General features: G+C 27.7%; 1 protein-coding gene across 7 annotated transcripts in view; it reads right to left on the bottom strand.

Moving 5' to 3' along the window:
* Window positions 1-558: 558 nt before the first annotated feature.
* LOC142233734 (uncharacterized) overlaps window positions 559-26,128 on the bottom strand; it is an 82,134-nt gene continuing 56,564 nt past the window's right edge. For 6 of the 7 annotated variants that reach the window (XM_075304746.1, XM_075304749.1, XM_075304745.1 and 3 more), the window contains exons 2-5: window positions 22,444-22,893; window positions 16,335-16,965; window positions 7,216-7,531; window positions 559-2,107 (exon numbers count right to left, since the gene is read on the bottom strand). In XM_075304746.1, coding sequence (XP_075160861.1) covers window positions 863-2,107; window positions 7,216-7,531; window positions 16,335-16,965; window positions 22,444-22,825 — 2,574 coding nt within the window. In that variant the 5' untranslated portion in view covers window positions 22,826-22,893 and the 3' untranslated portion in view covers window positions 559-862. The remainder of the gene's footprint in view (window positions 2,108-7,215; window positions 7,532-16,334; window positions 16,966-22,443; window positions 22,894-26,128) is intronic. The other variant, XM_075304750.1, reaches the window with a different exon arrangement.

Below are 26,128 nucleotides of genomic sequence, written 5' to 3'. Positions count from 1 at the left end.
CTTGCAGTCTATAGGGCTTTGCCCAAATAAATTTGACAAACATTCTTTTCCTCGGTTGGTTAAGCTACACTTGTAGTTTAGTCAATGTATGGTTTTAAGCTGAAATAAAAAAACAACAAAAATTTAATTTCTACAAAAAATTTTGTCAAAATTTTCTTTCTATAAATAATTTTGTCAAAATTTTATTTCTATAAAAAATTTTGTCAAAATTTTATTTCTACAGAAAATTTGGTGAAAATTTTATTTCTATAGAAAATTTTGTGCAAAATTTTATTTCTGTAGAAAATTTTGTGCGAAATTTTATTTCTATAGAAAATTTTGTGCCAAATTTTATTTCTATAGAAAATTTTGTCAAAATTTTATCTCTATAGAAAATTTTCTCAAAATTTTATATTTCGCTAAGCAATCGAGAAACCGTACATAGCGAAAAATATCTGATTCGATTCTCTTTACCTCTAGATAGAATAAACCCACTTTAAAATCCAATATCCAATTATTTTACTGTAATATCGATTAAACGAAAATTGAATTGTTTATATCACAAAAAAAAAAAACAACTTATCTATGATCTGATTGATATTGAACCACCTCGATTTTAATGTCTTCTTTGAAATTCGAAAATTCATTTGTTCTCTATTTCATTTTCTATATACTTAAAAGTTAATTTCTAGTTTTTGTTTTATGTACATCAGTATATACAAAATATTTCGATACAATTAGATAGAGTTTAGTTTAAAGCTAAAACAAAAAAAGTCTATATTAAAATAATCTCTTATCGCTTATCTTAGGTCTTGGCAATTTTTGTAGGTTTTCTTTGTTTGCCCAGTCTAACTAGGACTTTGTGCAAATGCAATGGTTTGTGCTAGAAAATCTTTTTGCGACATGAACAATATTTTTTCGCTCCACCATCCGTTACACAATCCGAGTCACCGCTATAGGTGTTCAGGCGACTTATTTCACCGGTAACCTCCATATGTGAGGTCAAGGGATCATATATGGCCGTAGCTTCGAATAGACCCTTATTCGGTTTTGTATAGAAGGTTATGCGATAAATGTCTATAGTTTTAACCGCCCCGCCTGGATCCGTCTCCAGTTGGGTGGTACGATAAGCACTGTCCACACTATCGAATTTCAGAGGAACACATAGTTTGGCAAAACTTTTATTCCGAAAGGTGGCCACATAATCATTGATGTAGTCGATAAGCAGGTGAGTAAGATTCAAAACAGTTTTGGAATTTTTATAGATATTCTCATAGGGCAGACAAGTACACCAATGGGCCTCTATAGCAGCATCTTTGCATGAGCGATTTTGCGGCATTGGTTTCAGCAGCGATTGACATTTGGGACAGGCATCAGCTTTGGCCAATTTATTTGCGTCCTTAACGCGATGCGTCATCTCCAGTATATGTTTCAGGGTCATATGGGTATCATAGGGATTTGTTAGACGATTCTTATTTACATTCAAAGCATTGACAAATTCCGGATATTTCCGTCTCAGCTTGGTGGGTAACCATAGGAAGACAAATGGTAAACGTTCTTCCAAATGACCCGAATAGGTTTTACGTATGGGTCCAAAACGCATACCATGATCACTAAAGAATATCACTATGGTATTCTCCATAGTGCCCATATCTTTGAATTTCTTCAGATATTGCATAATGTGCTCATCCATGCCGGTACAATCGCTGATGTCGTTATGACTGAATGTATTGGCCCAGAAAAGACCAAAGAATGTATCATTGCGATAGCGTCTGGCCAATTCCACGGCATAGTCATAGACAAAATCGGCAGCATGTTTATAGCCCAGACAGCTTATTAGGCCCGATTTTAGACGTGTCTCCAAATGTTTTTCAGCTCCCAGTAGAAATGGTCGTAAGTAATAATCCACTGGGGGCTCCACAAAACCCACCTTCATATAATTGAAGGTATTTATGGAAGCTTCATCCTCAGCATAGGCGGTTACATAGCCATGTTCGCGAAATGTCCGCCATATGAAATCACAATTGTCCAAGGCATGCAGTTTATACGGTGAACATTTTTCCATGACCGTTGTGCGATTCATACCAGTCAAAACTGCCATAAGATTGGGAAAGGTATTGTCATCGATCTGCAAAGGAGAAATTTGGAATATATTAAAATTTAGTGTAAAAGTGTAGAAATGCAATTTTGACAAAATGTTTTACAGAAATAAAACTTTCACAAAATTTTCTATAGAAATAACATATTGGCAAAATTTTCTATAGATTAAAAAAAAATTAACACAATTTTCTATAGATTTTAACAAAATTTTCTATACAATTTTGTCAACATTTTATTTCTATAGAAATAAAATTTTGACAAAATGTTTTATAGAAATAAAATTTTGACAAAATTTTCTTTTGGCAACTTTGACAACATTTTCTATAGAAATAAAATTTGAAGAAAAAAACAAAATTTTGAGAAAAATTTTTGAAGAAATAAAATTTTAACAAAATTTGCTATAAAAATAAAATGTTGACAACATTTTCTATAGAAAAAAAATTTCCAAAAACTTTCTAAACAAATAAAATTTTGAAAAATTTTCTATAGAAATAAAATTTTGACAAGATTTTTTACAGAAATAAGATTTTGACAAAACTTTCTATTGAAATAAAATGTTGACAAAATTTTCTAAGGAAATAAAATTTTAACAAAATTCTATAGAAATAAAATTTTGACAAAAATGTCTATAGAAATAAAATTTTGACAAAATTTTCTACAGAAAAAAAATTTTCCAAAAACTTTCTATACAAATAAAATGTTGACAAAATTTTCTATAGAAATAAAATTTTGACAAGATTTTCTGTGGAAATAAAATATTGACAAAATTTTCTATAGAAATAAAATTTTGAAATATTTTCTATAGAAATAAAATTTTGATACAATTTTGACAAAATTGTCTGTAGAAATAAAATTTTCCAAACATTTTCTATAAAAATATAATTTTCCAAAAACATTCTATACAAATAAAATTTTGACAAAATTTTCTATAGAAATAAAATTTTCCAAAAATTTTCTATGGAAATAAAATTTTGACAAGATTTTCTATAGAAATAAAATTTTTACAAAATTTTCTATAGAAATAAAATTTTGAAATATTTTCTATAGAAATAAAATTTTGATACAATTTTGACAAAATTGTCTATAGAAATAAAATTTTCCAAAAATTTTCTATAAAAATATAATTTTACAGAAATAAAGCTTTCACAAAATTTTCTATAGAAATAACATATTGGCAAAATTTTCTATAGTAAAAAAAAAATTAACACAATTTTCGATAGATTTTAACAAAATTTTCTATACAATTTTTTCAACATTTTATTTCTATAGAAATAAAATTTTGACAAAATTTCTTTTTGACAACTTTGACAACATTTCCTATAGAAATAAAATTTGAAGAAAAACACAAAATTTGAGAAAAAATTTTATAGAAATAAAATTTTAACAAAATTTACTATAAAAATAAAATGTTGACAACATTTTCTATAGAAATAAAATTTTCCAAAAACTTTCTAAACAAATAAAATTTTGAAAAATTTTCTATAGAAATAAAATGTTTAACAAAATTCGATAGAAATAAAATTTTGACAAACTTTCTATACAAATAAAATTTTGATAAAATTTTCTATGGAAATAACATTTTAACAAAGTTCTATAGAAATAAAATTTTGACAAAAATTTCTATAGAAATAAAATTTTTCTATAGAAATAAAATTTTCCAAAAGCTTTCTATAGAAATAAAATTTTGACAAGATTTTCTATAGAAATAAAATGTTGACAAGATTTTCTATAGAAATAAAATTTTTACAAAATTTTCTATAGAAATAAAATTTTGAAATATTTTCTATAGAAATAAAATGTTGATACAATTTTGACAAAATTGTCTGTAGAAATAAAATTTTCCAAAAATTGTCTATAGAAATAAAATTTTCCAAAAATTTTCTATTGAAATAAAATGTTGACAAAATTTACTATAAAAATAAAATGTTGACAACATTTTCTATAGAAATAAAATTTTCCAAAAACTTTCTAAACAAATAAAATTTTGAAAAATTATCTATAGAAATAAAATTTTGACAAGATTTTTTACAGAAATAAAATTTTGACAAAATTTTCTATAGAAATAAAATTTTTACAAGATTTTCTATTGAAATAAAATTTTATAAGATTTTCTATAGAAATAAAATTTTAACAAAATTTTCTATAGAAATAAAATTTTGACAAGATTTTCTATAGAAATAAAATTTTAACAAAATTTTCTATAGAAATAAAATTTTAACAAAATTTACTATAAAAATAAAATGTTGACAACATTTTCTATAGAAAAAAATTTCCAAAAACTTTCTAAACAAATAAAATTTTGAAAAATTTTCTATAGAAATAAAATGTTGACAAGATTTTTTACAGAAATAAGATTTTGACAAAACTTTCTATTGAAATAAAATGTTGACAAAATTTTCTATGGAAATAAAATTTTAACAAAATTCTATAGATATAAAATTTTGACAAAAATGTCTATAGAAATAAAATTTTGACAAAATTTTCTACAGAAAAAAAATTTTCCAAAAACTTTCTATACAAATAAAATGTTGACAAAATTTTCTATAGAAATAAAATTTTGACAAGATTTTCTGTGGAAATAAAATATTGACAAAATTTTCCATAGAAATAAAATTTTGACAAGATTTTCTATAGAAATAAAATTTTAAAAAAATTTTCTATAGAAATAAAATTTTGAAATATTTTCTATAAAAATAAAATTTTGATACAATTTTGACAAAATTGTCTATAGAAATAAAATTTTCCAAACATTTTCTATAAAAATATAATTTTCCAAAAACATTCTATACAAATAAAATTTTGACAAAATTTTCTATAGAAATAAAATTTTCCAAAAATTTTTTATAGAAATAAAATTTTGACAAGATTTTCTATAGAAATAAAATTTTGAAATATTTTCTATAGAAATAAAATTTTGATACAATTTTGACAAAATTGTCTATAGAAATAAAATTTTCCAAAAATTTTCTATTAAAATATAATTTTACAGAAATAAAACTTTCACAAAATTTTCTATAGAAATAACATATTGGCAAAATTTGCTATAGAAAAAAAAAATTAACACAATTTTCGATAGATTTTAACAAAATTTTCTATACAATTTTGTCAACATTTTATTTCTATAGAAATAAAATTTTGACAAAATGTTTTATAGAAATAAAATTTTCCAAAAATTGTCTATAGAAATAAAATTTTCCAAAAATTTTCTATTGAAATAAAATGTTGACAAAATTTACTATAAAAATAAAATGTTGACAACATTTTCTATAGAAATAAAATTTTCCAAAAACTTTCTAAACAAATAAAATTTTGATAAATTTTCTATAGAAATAAAATTTTGACAAGATTTTTTACAGAAATAAAATTTTGACAAAATTTTCTATAGAAATAAAATTTTTACAAGATTTTCTATTGAAATAAAATTTTATAAGATTTTCTATAGAAATAAAATTTTAACAAAATTTTCTATAGAAATAAAATTTTGACAAGATTTTCTATAGAAATAAAATTTTAACAACATTTTCTATAGAAATAAAATTTTGAAATATTTTGTATAGAAATAAAATTTTGATACAATTTTGACAAAATTGTCTATAGAAATAAAATTTTCCAAAAATTTTCTATAAAAATATAACTTTCCAAAAACATTCTATACAAATAAAATTTTGACAAAGTTTTCTATAGAAATAAAATTTTAACAAAATTTACTATAAAAATAAAATGTTGACAAAATTTTTTATAGAAATAAAATTTTGACAAATTTTTCTATAGAAATAAAATTTTCCAAAAACTTTCTAAATTTTGACAAAAATTTACTATAAAAATAAAATGTTGACAAAATTTTCTATAGAAATAAAATTTTGACAAAATTTTCCAAAAACTTTCTATAGAAATAAAATTTTGACAAGATATTCTATAGAAATAAAATTTTTACAAAATTTTCTATAGAAATAAAATTTTAACAAAATTTACTATAAAAATAAAATGTTGACAAAATTTTCTGTAGAAATAAAATTTTGACAAAATTTTCTGTAGAAATAAAATTTTCCAAAAACTTTCTATACAAATAAAATTTTGACAAAATTTTATATAGAAATAAAATTTTGACAAAATTTTCTATAGAACTAAATTTTGCAAAATTTTTTTTTAGAAATAAAATTTTGCAAAAATTTTCTATAGAAATAAAATTTTGTCAAAATTTTCTATAGAAATAAATTTTGTAAAAATTTTCTATAGAAATAAAATTTTGACAAAACTTTCTATACAAATAAAATTTGGCAAGATTTTCTTTAGAAATAAAATTTTGACAAGATTTTCTACAGAAATAAAATTTTAACAAAATTTTCTATAGAAATAAAATTTTGAAATATTTTCTATAGAAATAAAATTTTTCATTCGTTTTGTTTTGTTATTGGTGTTTTTTTTCTTTAATCATTGTTGTTGTTTATTTGATTTCAGCTTAAAACCATGCATTGACTAAACTCCAAGTGTAGCTTAACCAACAGAGGAAAATAATGTTTGTCAAATTTATTTGGGCAAAGCCCTCATCAGCATTCTCTACTTGCAGCAAAACTATCAAGTAAACTACCAAAAGTAAACCACACTTGAACCTTCCGAAAAAAGTTTTTGCATGATAGCCGGCTTATGCCGAAATAAATTCGTACAAACATATCTCTTTTCCTTTGCCACCACAAATCATCGATTTGAGTGAGTGCAAATAAATTCGACTAACATTCTTTTCCTCTGGTGGTTAAGCTACACTTGTAGTTTAGTCAATGCATGGTTTTAAGCTGAAATCAAAAAAAAAAAAAAGAAATAAAATTTTGATACAATGTTGACAAAATTTTCTATAGAAATAAAATTTTCGAAAAATTTTCTATAGAAATAAAATTTTCCAGAAACTTTCTATACAAACAAAATTTTGACAAAATTTTCTATAGAAATAAAATTTTGACAAAATTTTCTAGAGAAATAACATTTTAACAAAATTTAATATAAAAATAAAATTTTGACAAAATTTTCTATAGAAATAAAGCTTTGACAAAATTTTCTATAGAAATGAAAGTCAAAGTCGTATGCTGGTTATAAACGATATACGGAGTTGTTAGTATAAATATTTACGTCTGTTCCACCTACCTTATTGAATCCGCTCATTTCGTACCATTCATTCTCATAGAGATATCGTGCTGTCTTGGGCATAGCTCGTAGCAAATTCACTCTTGATATACTGTCGATGCCAATCATAAGGACACTTGGCGTTTTGTCTGAAGCTCCAGAATCTTGGTCGTATTTTTTCCATACATTCAAACGATCACGAATTTCTTTACGCTCCGGCATCAAAGGATAACCGTTGGCATAAACCTGTTTATTGCCTGCACGACACTTTACCAGGATATTGTCTATAGAAGGATCGAGAGAGGTGTGACTGACAAAACTCAGGCATTTAGAGAGACTGAAATAAAATAAAGAGAAAACAACATCGCAATAATTAGGAATTTAGGATTATTTCTAATGTAAATATGATTGAAAGAGATTTTAGTAGTATTTGTTATTCGGCTTGGTTTTTATAGTATTGGATAAAAAAATGTCCACAACTTTCTGTTTTTAATATCTTTCCAAATATCGGGATATAGCTTCACTCGAAAGGCCCAGGTTACATAAAAATTCGGGGTATTTTCGACTGGTGCACTTATTAGGATCATTCTAAGTGAATTCTCATTCTAAGTGAATTCTTGTTGAACTCACGGTCCCATATTCGGCATGTATGCCTTGACTCACATCTGGCTTGTGCACTTAACCAGGTCGCAGGCTCCCCGGATCTTCAGGATGCAGTTGCCCTCAAGGTTACCAATACATACTAAAGCTTCGTTTCTTGCGGTAACTTCGGCTTGTGCACTTAACAAGGTCTCGATTCCCCATTTTCTGATTAACTTACAGAGAGAGCCACCGTGGTGCAATGGTTAGCATGCCCGCCTTGCATACACAAGGTCGTGGGTTCGATTCCTGCTACGACCGAACACCAAAAAGTTTTTCAGCGGTGGATTATCCCACCTCAGTAATGCTGGTGACATTTCTGAGGGTTTCAAAGCTTCTCTAAGTGGTTTCACTGGAATGTGGAACGCCGTTCGGACTCGGCTATAAAAAGGAGGTCCCTTGTCATTGAGCTTAACATGGAATCGGGCAGCACTCAGTGATAAGAGAGAAGTTCACCACTGTGGTATCACAATGGACTGAATAGTCTAAGTGAGCCTGATACATTGGGCTGCCACATAACCTAACCTAACCTAACCTAACTTACAGAGGTCACAGTCTCAATTACCTTCGAGTACCTTCACACTATGGTCCCTGGCCCATAGCTTGCTCCGGTTCATTCATTCCGTCCCCATTCCTAGTCGTTCTGCGTTGCTCATATTCGCCACAAGTCTTACCTGGTGTTCCACAGGATTGTCACCGTTGACTCGCCACCGTCTCGACTAATATCCAATGGTTCCATACGTCTCGCCTGATACTCCAGTGCTCTTAGCCAGGTCGCTGTTCAAGACAGCGGCGCCCGACCAGGATCCTACCCAGATTCGTAGAGCGTACTTAGCCAGGTTACAGTTCAACTCGCCCACATTCGCACGCACAAACGCACTTATCCAGGTGTCACTCCAAACACTTCGCAGCTCAACCCGAACACGGATTCAGCAAAGTCCGAAGTGCTCACAGTCCAGACAAGCCCACGACGACCCAGTATTTTATTACAGAAGAACCTACAATAGATGCATACCCAGTTATGGAACATCACACCCATTGTAAATTTTTTTTTTTATAGAAATAAAGTCTTGACAAAATTTTTTATAGAAATAAAGTTTTGACAAAATTTTCTATAGAAATAAAATTTTGACAACATTTTCTATAGAAATAAAATTTTGACAAAATTTTCTATAGTAATAAAATTTTGACAAAATTTTTTATAGAAATAAAGTTTTGACAAAATTTTCTATAGAAATAAAATTTTGACAAAATTTTCTGTAGAAATAAAATTTTGACAAAATTTTCTATAGAAATAAAATTTTGACAAAATTTTCTATAGCAATAAAATTTTGACAATTTTTTTTATAGAAATACAATTTTGAGAAAATATTCTATAGAAAAAAAATATAGAAATAAAATTTTGACAAAATTTTCTGTAGAAATAAAATTTTGACAAAATTTTCTATAGAAATAAAATTTTGACAAAATTTTCTATAGCAATAAAATTTTGACAATTTTTTTTATAGAAATACAATTTTGAGAAAATATTCTATAGAAATAAAATTTTGACAACATTTCCTATAGAAATAAAATTTTGTGCAATTTTTCTATAGAAATAAAATGTGGACAAAATTTTCTACAGAAATGAAATTTGGACAAAATTTTCTACAGAAATGAAATTTGGACAACATTTTCTATAGAAATAAAATTTTGTGAAATTTTTCTATAGAAATAAAATTTTGACAAAATTTTCTATAGAAATAAAATTTGGACAAAATTGTGAAATTTTTCTATAGAAATAAAATTTAGACAAAATTTTCTATAGAAATAAATTTGGACAAAATTTTCTATAGAAATGAAATTTGGACAAAATTTTCTATAGAAATAAAATTTTGTGAAATTTTTTTATAGAAATAAAATTTTGACGAAATTTTCTATAGAAATAAAGTTTGGAAAATTTTTTTTTCTATACCAATAATTTTTGAAACAAGTATATAAAGCAGTAAGTTCGGCCGGGCCGAATCTTAAATACCCACCACCATGAATCAAATATTATAGTTTCCTGTGAAAATTTCAGGGGGATTTGGTGACAAACAGATCAGTTCAACCAGTACACTTCCCGAAGATAAATTCAAAGATTTTACCTATGAAGACTAGATCAGATTCTGGATTTATAAGAACCATATTTGTTCGAGTTTTAGAGGAAGATGAGCCCGTCGTAAAAACTAGGAAAAACACGACTAATGTACGCATTAGAATTGTTGTTGTATCCTGGAAACCAGTTTCTGTATGTTGTCACATGTTGTTGTAGTTGACTGTAGAAACAATAAGCATTGTTCGACTGTTCACCACTTAGGTGAATTCTAACAAATTAGCTTTCTAAAAATAAATGTCGTGTTGTTGCATTACTATGTAACAAAACGAAATAAAAACAAGTATATACGGCCGTAAGTTCGGCCAGGCCGAAGCTTATGTACCCTCCACCATGGATTGCGTAGAAACTTCAACTGAAGCCGATGGCAAGGTATCTTAAAACTTCCTAACACCGTAATATATATCACATAGTCCATACGTGGTATATATTAAACTAAAAAAGGCCGATTAAATACGTATATAATTAAGTTTAAAGTTTCTATAGAAATAGAATTTTGACAAAATAAAATTTTGACAACATTTTCTATAGAAGTAAAATTTTGACAAAATTTTCTATAGAAATAAAATTTGGAAAAAATTTTTCTATAGAAATAAAATTTTGACAACATTTTCTATAGAAATAACATTTTAACAATGTTTTCTATAAAAATAAAATTTTGGTAGATTATTTTTGGCTCGAGTGGCAACCATGATTATGAACCGATATGGACCAATTTTTGTGTGATTAGGGATCGGCTATATATAACTATAGACCGATATGGACCAATTTTGGCATGGTTATTAGCGGCCTTATACTAACACCACGTTGCAAATTTCAACCGGATCGGATGAATTGTGCTCCTCCAAGAGGCTCCAGAGATCAAATCTGGGGAACGGTTTATATGGGGGCTATATATAATTATGGATCGACATGGACCAATTCTTGCATGGTTGTTAGGGACCATATACTAACTCCACGTACCAAATTTCAACCGGATCGGATGAATTTTGCTCCTCTAAGAGGCTCCGGAAGTCAAATCTGGGGATCGGCTTATATGGGGGCTATATATAATTATGGGTCGATGTGGAACAATTTTTACATGGTCATTAGAGAACATATAACGACACCATGTACCAAATTTCAGCCTGATCGGATGAAATTTGCTTCTTTTAGAGCAATCACAAGCCCAATTTGGGGGTCCGTTTATATGGGGGCTATACGTTAAAGTGGACCGATATGGACCAATTTTTGCATGGTTGTTAGAGACCATATACTAACACCATGTACCAAATTTCAGCCTGATCGGATGAAATTTGCTTCTTTTAGAGCAATCGCAAGCCCAATTTGGGGGTCCGTTTATATGGGGGCTATACGTAAAAGTGGACCGATATGGACCAATTTTTGCATGGTTGTTAGAGACCATATACCCACACCATGTACCGAATTTCATCCGGATCGGATGAAATTTGCTTCTTTTAGAGCAATCGCAAGCCAAATTTGGGGGTCCGTTTATATGGGGGCTATACGTAAAATTGGACCGATATGGACCAATTTTTGCATGTTTGTTAGAGACCATATACCAACACCATGTACCAAATTTCAGCCGGATCGGATGAAATTTTCCTCTCTTTGAGGCTCCGCAAGCCAAATCCGGGGATCGGTTTATATGGGGGCTATATATAATTATGGACCGATGTGGACCAATTTTTGCATGATTATTAGAGACCATATACCAACACCATGGACCACATTTCAGACGGATCGGATGAAATATGCTTCTCTTAGAGGCTCCACAAGCCAAATCTGGGGATCGGTTTATATGGGGGCCATTAGCGTAACTAGACAATTTTCATAGGGGGGGCTATAGCCCCTCCCTAGCTAAAAATTTATAGACTGAACTTATAGGTTCAATTATTGTTTTATTTCATAAAAAGAATAAAAAATAGACATCAAACTAATATATAATAAAGCAACTAAAAGTAGTTCCACACTTTTCCCAGCAAAAAAAATTGGGATTTGTTTTAAAGGCACAACTTTAAAAGCACTTCCAAAAATGTCCTCACAAAGAAGTTAATTATATTAACTACACAGTAAGTTTTTTACTTCAGCTTTTTCATATTTTAATGCGTAATTTTTGTTTTCTTTTTTCAAATAGTTTAAAAAAGAGTAAGAATAAATAAAATGGTAAAAATTATTCAAATTTTGCCACAAAAATTAAATCCATTATAGAAAAATCGATAATTTTTGAAAATATTCAAACAAGCGTTAGAATGCATTAAAAATCATAAAAAAATATAAAAATTACTATAAATTAATGTTTCTTGAAGCTCGAGGTCTTTATAAATATTTATATAATTCTAACAAAAGGTCGACCAAAAATCAAATAAAAAACGAATAAATAAAAATTATTTATTTGGGAAAATATATTAATTCACATTCAAAACTCTGAATTCGGATCACACCTTAAGAAGTGATGCAAACTTATTGCAACGGCTGTTGAAACGGTGGACATTCGTTCTATGACGAGTTCCTATTACATTCATCGCTTCTCCGCCAATTTTGCACCACTTCCGGACCCAAAAAGAACATTTTCACTTCTTTTTTGGCGACGCTTTTTTGCAGCATTATTAAGATATTAATTTATGAAAGAATAGTTTTAATACCAATTACTTTTTTTAATTAAGATGACTAAACCAGACTAAACAATATAATAAAGGAGCTTTACAGCCTGTTTCTGTATGTCGAATGAGCTCTGTCGCTCTGGAAACAAACAGCTGAATTTATAACCAAAAAACAGCTGTTTCTATGCATTTCAGTCGATCGATTGAACTCGTTCGACATACAGAAACAGGCTGTTAGTTATTTAACTAAACCATAAGTTCAATCATAGTTCTATTTCATAAATATCAGACTTCAAACATTGTCATCGGCAACTGTTACCACAACCCAAGTAATTCGATTGTGCATGAAAGTCTTTAGGGGAACTTTGTGCGGTTGTATATACTTGTTTAATTTTTATAAAAATGTAAAATCGTAAATAGGTTTTCAAATTCCGGGGGGGCTAAATTTTTTCTGGGGGGTCTGAGCCCCCTCCCCAGAGGCCTTCCTACGCTTATGATGGGGGCTATATATAATTAAGGACCGATATGGACCAATTTTTGCATGGTTGTTAGAGACCATATACCAACATCATGTACCAAATTTCAGCCGGATCGGATGAAATTTTCTTATCTTTGAGGCTCCGCAAGCCAAATTCGGGGATCGGTTTATATAGGGGGCTATATATAATTATAGACCGATGTGAACCAATTTTTGCATGGTTGTTAGATACCATATACCAACACCATGTACCAAATTTCAGCCGGATCGGATGAAATTTGCTTCTCTTTTAGGCTCCGCAAGCCAAATCTGGAGATCGGTTTATATGGGGGCTATATATAATTATGGACCGATGTGGACCAATTTTTGCATGGTTGTTAGAGACCATATACCAACACCACATACCAAATTTCAGCCGGATCGGATGAAATATGCTTCTGTTAGAGGCTCCACAAGCCACATCTGAGGGTCCCTTTATATGGGGGCTATACGTAAAAGTGGACCGATATGGCCCATTTTCAATACCATCCGACCTACATCGATAGCAACTACTTGTGCCAAGTTTCAAGTCGATAGCTTGTTTCGTTCGGAAGTTAGCGTGATTTCAACAGACGGACGGACGGACGGACGGACATGCATAGATCGACTCAGAATTTCACCACGACCCAGAATATATATACTTTATGGGGTCTTAGAGCAATATTTCGATGTGTTACAAACGGAATGACAAAGTTAATATACCCCCATCCTATGATGGAGGGTATAAAAATGTATGTAATAATAAACATTCAAAGAAATTGGTCACAGCATTTTTCTGCTACACCAACTATAGATTACAAATAGTGTATATTGAATAATTTTGTAATAACACTTGAAAAATCTATTAATAAATAATAAATAATAATAATAATAACACATATGGCAAAAGAGAATACTCATATCGGTCTATTTTGGGAACACTACATCTTAAAACTACAATTGGAATACTGTTAAAATGAGATTTGGGTACACCACCTGGAGTCGACTCCGGAGTCTGAGTCGAGGCTAATAAGAAATGCTGAAGTCGGAGTGGGAGTCGAGCAAAATTGACTCGACCCCACAGCCCTGCATGATACAATAATTAATAAGGGTGGTTAAAATTTCAAGGGCCGATGTTGATTTTGAATAAAACACAAACTATTTAGGAAATTATTGTAATTTTATTTTATTATGATATATTGGTATTACTCAATTATGTATGGAACAAAATATCGGCCAAATGGGCGCCGCTACCTCGGTGGCACACCTTCATCCGATGGTCCAAAGTTTCGATGACGCTGAGGCATAATGAAGGTTCTATGCCGTTAATGTGCCGAATTATCTCATCCTTTAGCTTTTGAATTGTTGCTGGCTTATCGACGTACACCTTTTCTCTCAAATAACCCCAAAGAAAACAAGTAAGTAAAGTCTAAAGTCGGGCGGGGCCGACTATATTATACCCTTCACCCCTATGTAGGCCAAAATTTGTGTTATCATCTCAACTACTTCACATTTGCTGGAAGCTATATAAAGGAGACAAGATATATATGCGAGTCATATCTAAATCTGAACCGATTTCAACCAAATTTGGCACAATTACCGATACTACTAAACGTACTCCTTGTGCGAAATTTGAAGCAAATCACGGCAAAACCCTGGATTTTGAGGCCATATAAGTTCAAATCGGACGAAAGATATATATGGGAGCTATATCTAAATCTGGACCGATTTTAACAAAATTTGACACACTTAACGATACTATTAAACGTACCCCTTGTGCAAAATTTGAAGCAAATCACGGCAAACTCTGGCTTTTGTGGCTATATAAGTACAAATCGGACGAAAGATATATATGGGAGCTATATCTAAATTTGAACCGATTTCAAACAAATTTACCAAGCATTGGAAGAATGTCAATTCTACCCTCTGTGCAAAATTTCACGAAGATCGGTAGTAAACTTTGGCCTCTGTGGTCATATTAGTCTAAATCGGACGAAAGATATATATATATATATATATGGGAGCTATATCTAAATCTGAACCGATTTGGCTGATATTTTGCAAGATTTTCGAGATTCATAAAATATCTGGATGTACGGTATTTCAAGAAAATCGGTTAATAAACACGCTAACTATGACCAAATCGGGGATAAATATATATGGCAGCTATATCTAAATCTGAACCGATTTTTTCCAAAACCAATAGCGATTGTCTCTGTCCCAAGAAACGGCCGTATGCCAAATTTGAGGACGATCGGACTTAAATTGCGAGCTGTACTTTGTGCACAAAATTACATATACAGACAGACGGACGGACAGACAGACAGACGGACATCGCTAAATCGACTCAGAATTTAATTCTAAGCCGATCGGTATACTAAATGATGGGTCTATGACCTCTATTTCTTGGCGTTACATACAAATGCACAAACTTATTATACCCTGTACCACAGTAGTGGTGAAGGGTATAAAAAGTCCAACGGTGTCAAATCACATGATCTTGGCGGCCAATTGACATCGCCATTACGTGGGATAACACGGCCATTGAATTTGTTGCGCAAAAGAGCCATTGTTTCGTTAGCTGTGTGGCGAGTGACACCGTCCTGCTGAAACCACATATCGTCCATATCCATATCTTCCAATTCGGTCCATAAAAGGTTCGTTATCATCTCACGATAGCGAACACCATTAACAGTAACAGCCTGACCGGCCTCGTTTTGGAAAAAATACGGCCCGATGATGCCGCCAGCCTATAAACCGCACCAAACAGTCACTCTTTGTGGGTGCATTGGTTTTTCGACAATCACTCTTGGATTCTCATTCGCCCAAATGCGGCAATTCTGTTTATTGACGTATCCACTGAGGTGAAAATGTGCCTCATCACTGAAGATGATTTTCTTCGAAAATTGATCATCCACTGTTGCCATTTCTTGGAACCATTCTGCCCATTCACGACATTCATGGTTCAAATTGAGTAAGTCTGAAATAGAGAAATGTCAAATAAAATTCGCAAAAAAAAACTTGGTGTTTAGGTATGGTTCACATTCAACATCGGCCCTTACAATTTAACCACCCTTTAGATATTTATTGTGAATAACATATTACAATACGATGAAAGTAGAATTATAGAAATAATTTATTTTGTCCATAAAATAGCTATTTATAAGAATTTGAATATGGTATTCATTAAAAATTGTCCCATTGAGTCTATTTTGAAAAAAATTTCGCTTATTTCTCATTACAAACTAAATAAAAACTCTTACCTTACCTCACATGCTCATCGGCTTTATCACCAGTTCCATTTCGTGTTATGGTCTGATAACAGCAATCAACTTTCCCAGTTTTACTATAGCCTGGTAAAACATCATTCACAATACTCAGAGTATAGCGTTGATTTGTCACATTGAAATCCACTCGAGTTAATGGATCCAAAAGCTTACACGGCTTATATTTCTCTCTATGGAAATTTTTCATAACTTCTGGTAGGTATGGATCTAAATTTGGCATTTTACAAAATTCACTCCATACCAGATAACCTTTGGGGGGTTCGATGACATCATTCGCAGGTCCATTAATAGAGTCCACATGATCGTTGTTGGTTGTGGTGATAGTGGCATTTAAGATGGGAGATAAAGATACAGATGCTTTGATTACATTGGGTTTATTAATTGAAATGCTATTCTGAGGCGTTGGCCTTTTTTCTTTGACACTATTTCTCAGCACTTGAGCTTTTAGGGAATTTTCAGGCTTTTGCTGAGTTGATTTTGATGTTTTCCCCCGATGTTGTTTGAGAGATTTTTTTGTAGGCTCTGTAGATGTAGGCAGCGGCGATGATGGTGATGCTAGTGATGACTTTTTGAACAGTGACATTTTCAAAAATGATGGAAAATTTGTGATAACTATCAAAACGGGACGTATAAAATGCATACACATACACAATCACAATGGTGAGAAGAGGTACGGAAACGTGAAAAAACGTAAATCAAATACAAAAAATAAATTCGAAAAAAAAAACAAAAAGTTTTTTTAAAAATTCAAAATAGGCATTTTTTGCAGGATTATTGTGAATGGCCAATGATATGTGATGCGTGTGAAAATAAAAGAAAGAAATACAACATATATATACACATTGTCAATTTATTTATATACACTTTCATCTCAAGCTTAATGCTAAAATTTTGTGTATGGCTATATGGACCAAAACCAAAATAATTTGAGATTTTAAATTCATTTTTTTTAAATTTATTTTGAAAAAAAATTCAAAGTTAAAGTTTTCAAATTATATTTAAGTTAGTCATGCCCCATCTTTTCTTTAACCGAAATAGAGTACCAATAAATTTTTGGTATTAAATTCTATGAAGAACGAAAAATAAAACAAATTTGTGAACTATATAGCGATGCAGGGTATTCCAATATTAATTATTGACTTTGAGTAACATATTTCACAAAAAACTATCGCAATGTATTAATTGTGTTGATATTTAAATAAATGAATGCTAATTGATAACTAATGAAAAAATTCCAAAGCATAGCATGCTCTGCCAATATGTTTACAAGTATTGCAAAAATCTATTGAAAAATTTCAAGCAACAAAAAAAAAATTCATCGAGTTTGGCCTTTAAAGCTAATCTAATGCAACATATTGATAATGGGTTATGACTTAGTTCAATTCATTTTATTTCTATACAAAATTTTGTCCAAATTTTATTTCAATAGAAAATTTTAACAAAATTTTATTTCTATAGAAAATGTAGACAAAATTTTATTTCTATACAAAATTTTGTCCAAATTTTATTTCAATAGAAAATTTTAACAAAATTTTATTTCTATAGAAAATTTTATAAATTTTTATTTCTATAGAACATTTTGTCAAAATTTTATTTCTATAGAAAATTTTATCAAAATTTTATTACTATTGAAAATTTTGTCAATATTTTATTTCTATAGTAAATTTTATTTCTATAGAAAATTTTTTCAAAATTTTATTTCAATAGAAAATTTTCTCAAATTTTTTTTTTTATAGAAAATTTTCTCAATTTTTTTTCTATAGAAAATGTTGTTCAAATTTTATTTCTATAGAAAAATTTGTTCAAATTTTGTTTCTATAGAAAATTTTTGTCAACATGTTATTTCTATAGAAAATTTTGTTAAAGTTTTATTTCTGTAGAAAATTTTGTTCAAATGTTGTTTCTATAGAAAATTTTTGTCAAGATTTTATTTCTATAGGAAATTTTGTCAAAATTATATTTCTATAGAAAATTTTGTCAAAATTTTATTTCTATAGAAAATTTTGTCAAAATTTTATTTCTATAGAAAATGTCAAAATTTTATTATTGAAAATTTTATCAAAATTTTATTTCAATAGAAAATTTTGTCAATATTTTATTTCTATAGAAAATTTTATCAAAATTTTATTTCTATAGAGAATGTTGTTAAAATTTTATTCTATAGAAATTTTTATAAAATTTTTATTTCTATAAAAAATTTTATACATTTTTATTTCTATAGAAAATTTTTTTCAAAATTTTATTTCTATAGAAAATTTTGTCAAAAGTTTATTACTATTGAAAATTTTATCAAAATTTTGTTTCAATAGAAAATTTTGTCAATATTTTATTTCTATAGTAAATTTTATCAAAATTTTATTTCTATAGAAATTTTTATAAAATTTTTATTTCTATAAAAAATTTTATACATTTTTATTTCTATAGAAATTTTTTTTCAAAATTTTATTTCTATAGAAAATTTTGTCAAAATTTTATTACTATTGAAAATTTTATCAAAATTTTATTTCAATAGAAAATTTTGTCAATATTTTATTTCTATAGTAAATTTTATCAAAATTTTATTTCTATAGAAAATTTTGTCAAAATTTTATTTCTATAGAAAATTTTCTCAAATATTTTTTTCTATAGAAAATTTTCTCAAATATTTTTTTTTCTATAGAAAATGTTGTCAAAATTTTATTTCTATAGAAAATTTTGTTCAAATTTTGATTCTATAGAAAATTTTGTCAAAATTTTATTTCTATAGAAAATTTTCTCAATTTTTTTTCTATAGAAAATGTTGTTAAAATTGTGTTTTCGACAAAATTTTATTTCCACGGAAAATTTTGTCAAAATTTTATTTCAACAGAAAATTTTGTCAACATTTTATTACTTTTGAAAATTTTATCAAAATTTTGTCCAAATTTTATTTCAATAGAAAATTTTAACAAAATTTTATTTCTATAGAAAATGTAGACAAAATTTTATTTCTATACAAAATTTTGTCCAAATTTTATTTCAATAGAAAATTTTAACAAAATTTTATTTCTTTAGAAATGTTTGTGAAAATTGTATTTGTATAGAATATTTTATCAAAATTTTATTTCTATAGAAAATTTTGTCACTGGTCGAAAATCTAAAGGGTGGTTAAATTGTAAGGGCCGATGTTGAATGTGAACTACACCTAAACGCCAAGTTTTTTTTTTGCGAATTTTATTTGACATTTCTACATTTCTCTATTTCAGACTTACTCAATTTGAACCATGGAGAGATACACAATCCAACAACGTGTTAAATGGTTCCAAGAAATGGCAACAGTGGATGATCAATTTTCGAAGAAAATCATCTTCAGTGATGAGGCACATTTTCACCTCAGTCGATACGTCAATAAACAGAATTGCCGCATTTGGGCGAATGAGAATCCAAGAGTGATTGTCGAAAAACCAATGCACCCACAAAGAGTGACTGTTTGGTGCGGTTTATGGGCTGGCGGCATCATCGGGCCGTATTTTTTCCAAAATGAAGCCGGTCAGGCAGTTACTGTGAATGTTGTTCGCTATCGTGAGATGATAACGAACTTTTTATGGCCCGAATTGGAAGATATGGATGTGGACGATATGTGGTTTCAGCAGGACGGTGCCACTTATCACACAGCTAACGAAACAATGGCTCTTTTGCGCATCAAATTCAATGGCCGTGTTATCTCACGTAATGGCGAAGTCAATTGGCCGCCAAGATCATGTGATTTGACACCGTTTGACTTTTTTCTTTGGGTTTTTTTTTTAAAGAAAAAGTGTACTTCGATAAGCCAGCAACAATTCAAAAGGTAAAGGATGGTATAATTCGGCACATTAACGGCATAGAACCTCCATTATGCCTCAGCGTCATCGAAAATTTTGACCATCGGATGAAGGTGTGCCACCGACGTCGCGGCGCCCATTTGGCCGATATTTTGTTCCATACATAATTGAGTAATATCAATATATCACAATAAAATAAAATTACAATAATTTCCTTAATAGTTTGTGTTTTATTCAAAATCAACATCGGCCCTTGAAATTTTAACCACCCTTTATGTAGTTAGCACCTATATTTCCTCTTTATTTTCATAATTCATTATGATTCTAAATATATAAAAAATAAAATAAATAAGAAAATTTTGTCAAAATTTTATTTCTATAGAAAATTTTTGTCAATATTTCATTTCTATAGAAAATTTTATCAAAATTTTATTTCTATAGAAAATTTTATCAAAATTTTATTTTTATAGAAAATTTTTGTCAAATGAAATATTGAAAATTTTGTCAATATTTTATTTCTATAGTAAATTTTACCAAAATTTTATTTCTATAGAAAATTTTGTCAAAATTTTATTTCTATAGAAAAATTTCTCATTTTTTTTCTATAGAAAATTTTCTCAATTTATTTTTTCTATAGAAAATGTTGTCAAAATTTTATTTCTATAGAAAATTTTGTTCAAATTTTATTTCTATAGAAAAATTTGTTCAAATTTTGTTTCTATAGAAAATTTTTGTCAACATTTTATTTCTATAGAAATTTTTTGTCAACATTTTATTTCTGTAGAAATTTTTTTCAAAATTTTATTTCTATAGAAAATTTTGTCAAAATTATATTTCTATAGAAAATGTTGTTAAAATTTTATTTCTATAAAAAATTTTGTCAAAATTTTATTTCTATGGAAAATTTCGACAAAATTTTATTTCTATAGAAAATGTTGTTAAAATTGTATTTTCGACAAAATTTTATTTCTACAGAAAATTGTGCCAAAATTTTATTTCTATAGAAAATTTTGTCAAAATTTTATTTCTATACAAAATTTTGTCAAAATTTTTTTTCTATACAAAATTTTGTCAAAATTTTATTTCTATAGAAAATTTTGTCAAAATTTATTTCAATGAAAAATCTTGTCAAAATTTTATTTCTATAGAAAATTTTGTCAAAATTTTATTTCTATAGGAAATTTTGTCAAAATTATATTTCTATAGAAAATTTTGTCAAAATTTTATTTCTATAGAAAATTTTGTCAAAATTTTATTACCATTGAAAATTTTATCAAAATTTTATTTCTATAGAAAATTTTTGTCAAGATTTTATTTCTATAGGAAATTTTGTCAAAATTATATTTCTATAGAAAATTGTGTCAAAATTTTATTACTATTGAAAATTTTATTAAAATTTTATTTCAATAGAAAATTTTGTCAATATTTTATTTCTATAGAAAATTTTATCAAAATTTTATTTCTATAGAAAATTTTTTCAACATTTTATTTCTATAGAGAATGTTGTTAAAATTTTATTCTATAGAACATTTTATAAAATTTTTATTTCTATAAAAAATTTTATACATTTTTATTTCAATAGAAAATTTCTTCAAAATTTTATTTCTATAGAAAATTTTGTCAAAATTTTATTACTATTGAAATTTTATTTCAATAGAAAATTTTGTCAATATTTTATTTCTATAGAAAATTTTATCAAAATTTTATATCTATAGAAAATTTTGTCAAAATTTTATTTCTATAGAAAATTTTCTCAAATTTTTTTTTCTATTGAAAATTTTTTCAAAATTTTATTTCTATAGAAAATTTTGTCAAAATTTTATTTATATAGTAAATTTTATCAAAATTTCTATAGAAAATTTGTCAAAATTTTATTTCTATAGAAAATTTTGTAAAAATGTTATTTCTATAGAAAATTTTGTCTTAATTTTTTCGATAGAAAATGTCAACATTTTATAATAATTTATAATAATGGTAAAATCAGAATTATTTTTACTCTTGTTAAAAGGATATTAGTTTGAAATAAAATACTTTTGGTGTGATGATTAATAGTTTAAAAATTGAAATTATTAACTTAAATGCCATGCCATTAAGGAAATTCTCGAAATGTTAACATGCTATAGATACAAAAAGATAAAATTTACAGACATGTATTTAGAAGCAAACATTCACGCACACACGAACAGGAAAATAAAATTAATTCCAAACACCGTCCTCCAATTAATATCTACCGCCTGAATTCCACGCCATACACTTACAGAAGACAACCCTAACCCATATACAAATTGGTCATTACTTTCGTGCTGCTTACCTTTCATACCAGGCACATGGGAATGAACATGATTGAGAAAATAGACATCATCCTCGTTTGGCAGTAGGTTATCATCATCCATATTACGATTAAATGTAACATTAATGATAAACATTAGAATGGCAATTGCTAAGAGATAAAGAAGTGGTTTCCGTTTCCAGATATAACGGAATTTCGATGATTTTCGTGTATATGATAATTTCCTTTGTTGTTGTGATAGTAGGTCATTGCGATTTATATCGTTTTTATTGTGTTTGTTGTTTTTGTTGATTGTATTATTATTGTTGTTGTTGCGATTTCTATCACTATCCTTCGATGTCGTAGAAGTTGCGTCCGTATCTCCTAAGAGTGGTTGTACATCGGAATCGGATGGATCTGTCATGTTGTGGGCATTATTGTGATTGATAATGTAGTCTTGAAATTTATTTTCTCATAAAACTTTAAAGGGACCTGCAAGTAAGAGGAGAGGAGAGAGTGTGAGAGAGAAACGAAAAGTATGTGATAAAACATATTTTAATGCAAGTGATGCCAATTTAGCTATTTTGTAGGTAGGTAAAGTTTTTTTGGTGTTGCTATAAAATATGTGAAATTACTATTACACAGAATTTTTTTTTTGATTTAATCACAAAATTTATTGATCCAATTAATTTTGTCAACATTTTATATCAATAGAAAATTTTGTCAAAATTTTATTTCTATAGAAAATTTTGTCAAAATTTTATTTCTATAGAAAATTTTGTCAAAATTTTATTTTTATAGAAAATTTTGTAAAAATTTTATTACTATTGAAAATTTTGTCAAAATTTTATTACAATAGAAAATTTTTTCAACATTTTGTTTCACTAGAACATTTTGTCAAAATTTTATTTCTATAGAAAATTTTGTCAAAATTTAATTTCTATTGAAAATTTTATCACAATTTTATTTCAATAGAAAATTTTTTCAAAATTTTATTTGTATAGAAAAAATTTTTTTCCAAACTTTATTTCTATAAAAAACTTCGTCAAAATTTTATTTCCATGGAAAATTTCTACAAAATATTATTTCCACAGAAAATTTTGTCAACATTTTATTTCTATAGAAAATGTTGTTAAAATTTTATTTGTATAGAAATTTTTATCAAATTTTTATTTCTATAGAAAATTTTGTCAAAATTTTATTTCTATAGAAAATTTTGTCAAAATTGTATTGCTATTGAAAATTTTATCAAAATTTTATTTCTATAGAAAATTTTATTTCTATAGAAAATTTTATCAAATTTGTATTTCTATAGAAATTTTTATCAAATTTTTATTTTTATAGAAAATTTTGTCAAAATTTTATTTCTATAGAAAATTTTGTCAAAATTGTATTACTATTGAAAATGTTATCAAAATTTTATTTCTATAGAAAATTTTGTCAATATTTTATTTCTATGGAAAATGTTGTTAAAATTTTATTTCTATAGAAAATTTTATCGAATTTTTATTTCTATAGAAAATTTTGTCAAAATTTTATTTCTATAGAAAATTTTGTCAAAATTGTATTACTTACTATTGAAAATTTTATCAAAATTTTATTTCTATAGAAAATTTTGTCAAAATTTTATTTCTATAGAAAATTTTGTTCAAATTTTATTTCTATAGTAAATTTTATCAAAATTTTATTTCTATAGAATATTTTATTTCTAGAGAAAATTTCGTCTAAATTTTATTTCTGTAGAAAATTTCGTCAAAATTTTATTTCTATTGAAAATTTTGTCAAATTTTATTTCTATAGACAATTTTTTTTTTAAATTTTATTTATTTATTTTGACAATGCTGGAAAATATTACTCTGTGTCATATTTGAAATTGATCGATTGGTAAATAAGTGCATTTCTTCTATAAAACACAATAGTTCTCAGCCAACTAAGAATAACTACGGTGGTAATCGGTTCCGTGGATCTAGAAATGCGATTTTTTTTTTTAATTTAAAATGTAAAATTCAGCACTAGTTCACCAGTCGATTACTCGTAGTGCGTAAGGGAGTCATTTGAGAATTTTTAAATAAGTTACAATTTTGGAATATGTCTCCAGTCAATTACTGATAACGCATACAGGAGTCTAAGGAAGAACAACTGTGGTCGTAGTAGGGCTAGTTCCCCAGTCAATTACTGGTAGTGCATTTATCCATAATGGGAGTTTAATATTCTTAATTATATCAAAAACAATAGTTCTTATAGTAAATACGACGAATAACTAGGCTCGTTTTCGATTCTGTGCAACTAGATATTAGATTTTTTTTAAGTATGTTACAATTTTGAACTAGTTCCCCAGTCAATTACTGGTAGTGCATAAAGCAGTAATTTGTGAATAATAGCGTTTAAATATACGTAAGTATATCAAAAACAATAGTTCTCATATTAACTAAGAGTAGATGCTGTGCAACTACACTCAAAAAAAGTTTACTTGGATTCCCTTAAGGATTTCAGTATTGATTCCGAGCCAAAGATTCGGCTTCTTTAAAATAAAGAAATTTTTAGCGACCTATCTAGCTTTAAATATAAGATCAATAAAATTTAAATTAGAATATTTATTTTATTTAAAATGTCATTATTTTAAAGAAATTTGTCCTTAATATTTTTTTAAATTGCGCATACTAAAATGTGGGATACGTAATCTTTAATATCACGTAAGTTTAAATTGTGAACTAGTTCCCCCGTCAATTGCTGGTAGTGCACAAGGGAGTCAATTGGTTTCCTCCCAGACAAGTCCATGTTAAATTTGCCAATCTGTTAGTAGAGAGTGGTACTACATCTATTTACATGGATTTACATCGACTGATTTAGAACTATTCTCACTTCCTTTAGAGAGTAATTTTTGCAGTGTATATGTATTTCTACCCGTCAGTATGTATCACCCTTTTCACATCTTTCCCACATACACTTCAGTGATTGCGTGCTGTCCGCCATAAAACTGGAATATAATGTAGAATATCGGCTAAATTTGTTAGATTGTACTACAATATTTATTTTTTAATGACAGTTATCATAAATGTTCAATGCTTGTATAGTTTGTATTGGCGTATGTGTATTAATTGCTTATAGTTATAAATATTAATAATATAAGGCACATAAAATTATTATCGGCTTCAAGTGTGCTCAACACTTTTATTTCATGCTAGTGTTTTATCGTAACATAAAAGTCAATCGTAGAACTGATTCTAAATGTAACTTATTTTCATTGCAAAAACAAAAAATATGAAAATGGTCACAAGAAAATGAGCCCCATAACTTAATAAAACAATCCACAAATATGGGGCGACGCATAGCGGGATATTTGGACCCCAAACTGTGTATTTTTGAATTTTTAGTTTAGGAAAATATAGAAAATTTTCTCAAAATTTTATTTCTATCGAAAATTTTGTTAAAATTTTATTTCTATAGAAAATTTAGCCAAAATTTTATTTCTATAGAACATTTAGAACATTTTGTCAAAATTTTATTTCTATAGAAAATTTTGTCAAAATGTTATTTCTATAGGAGATTTGGTCAAAATTTTATTTCTATTGAAAATTTTGCCAAAATGTTATTTCTATAGAAAATTTTGCCAAAATTTTATTTCCATAGAAAATTTTGCCAACATTTTATTTCTACAGAAAATTTTGCCAAAATTTTATTTCTATAGAAAATTTGCCAAAATTTTATTTCTATAGAAAATTTTGCC

Source organism: Haematobia irritans, chromosome 4 (assembly GCF_050003625.1).
Source record: "Haematobia irritans isolate KBUSLIRL chromosome 4, ASM5000362v1, whole genome shotgun sequence".
NCBI classification, from domain to species: Eukaryota; Metazoa; Arthropoda; class Insecta; order Diptera; family Muscidae; genus Haematobia; species Haematobia irritans.
The sequence above is the reverse complement of the archived record's forward strand: the minus strand, read 5'-3'. Positions and strand labels throughout refer to the sequence as shown.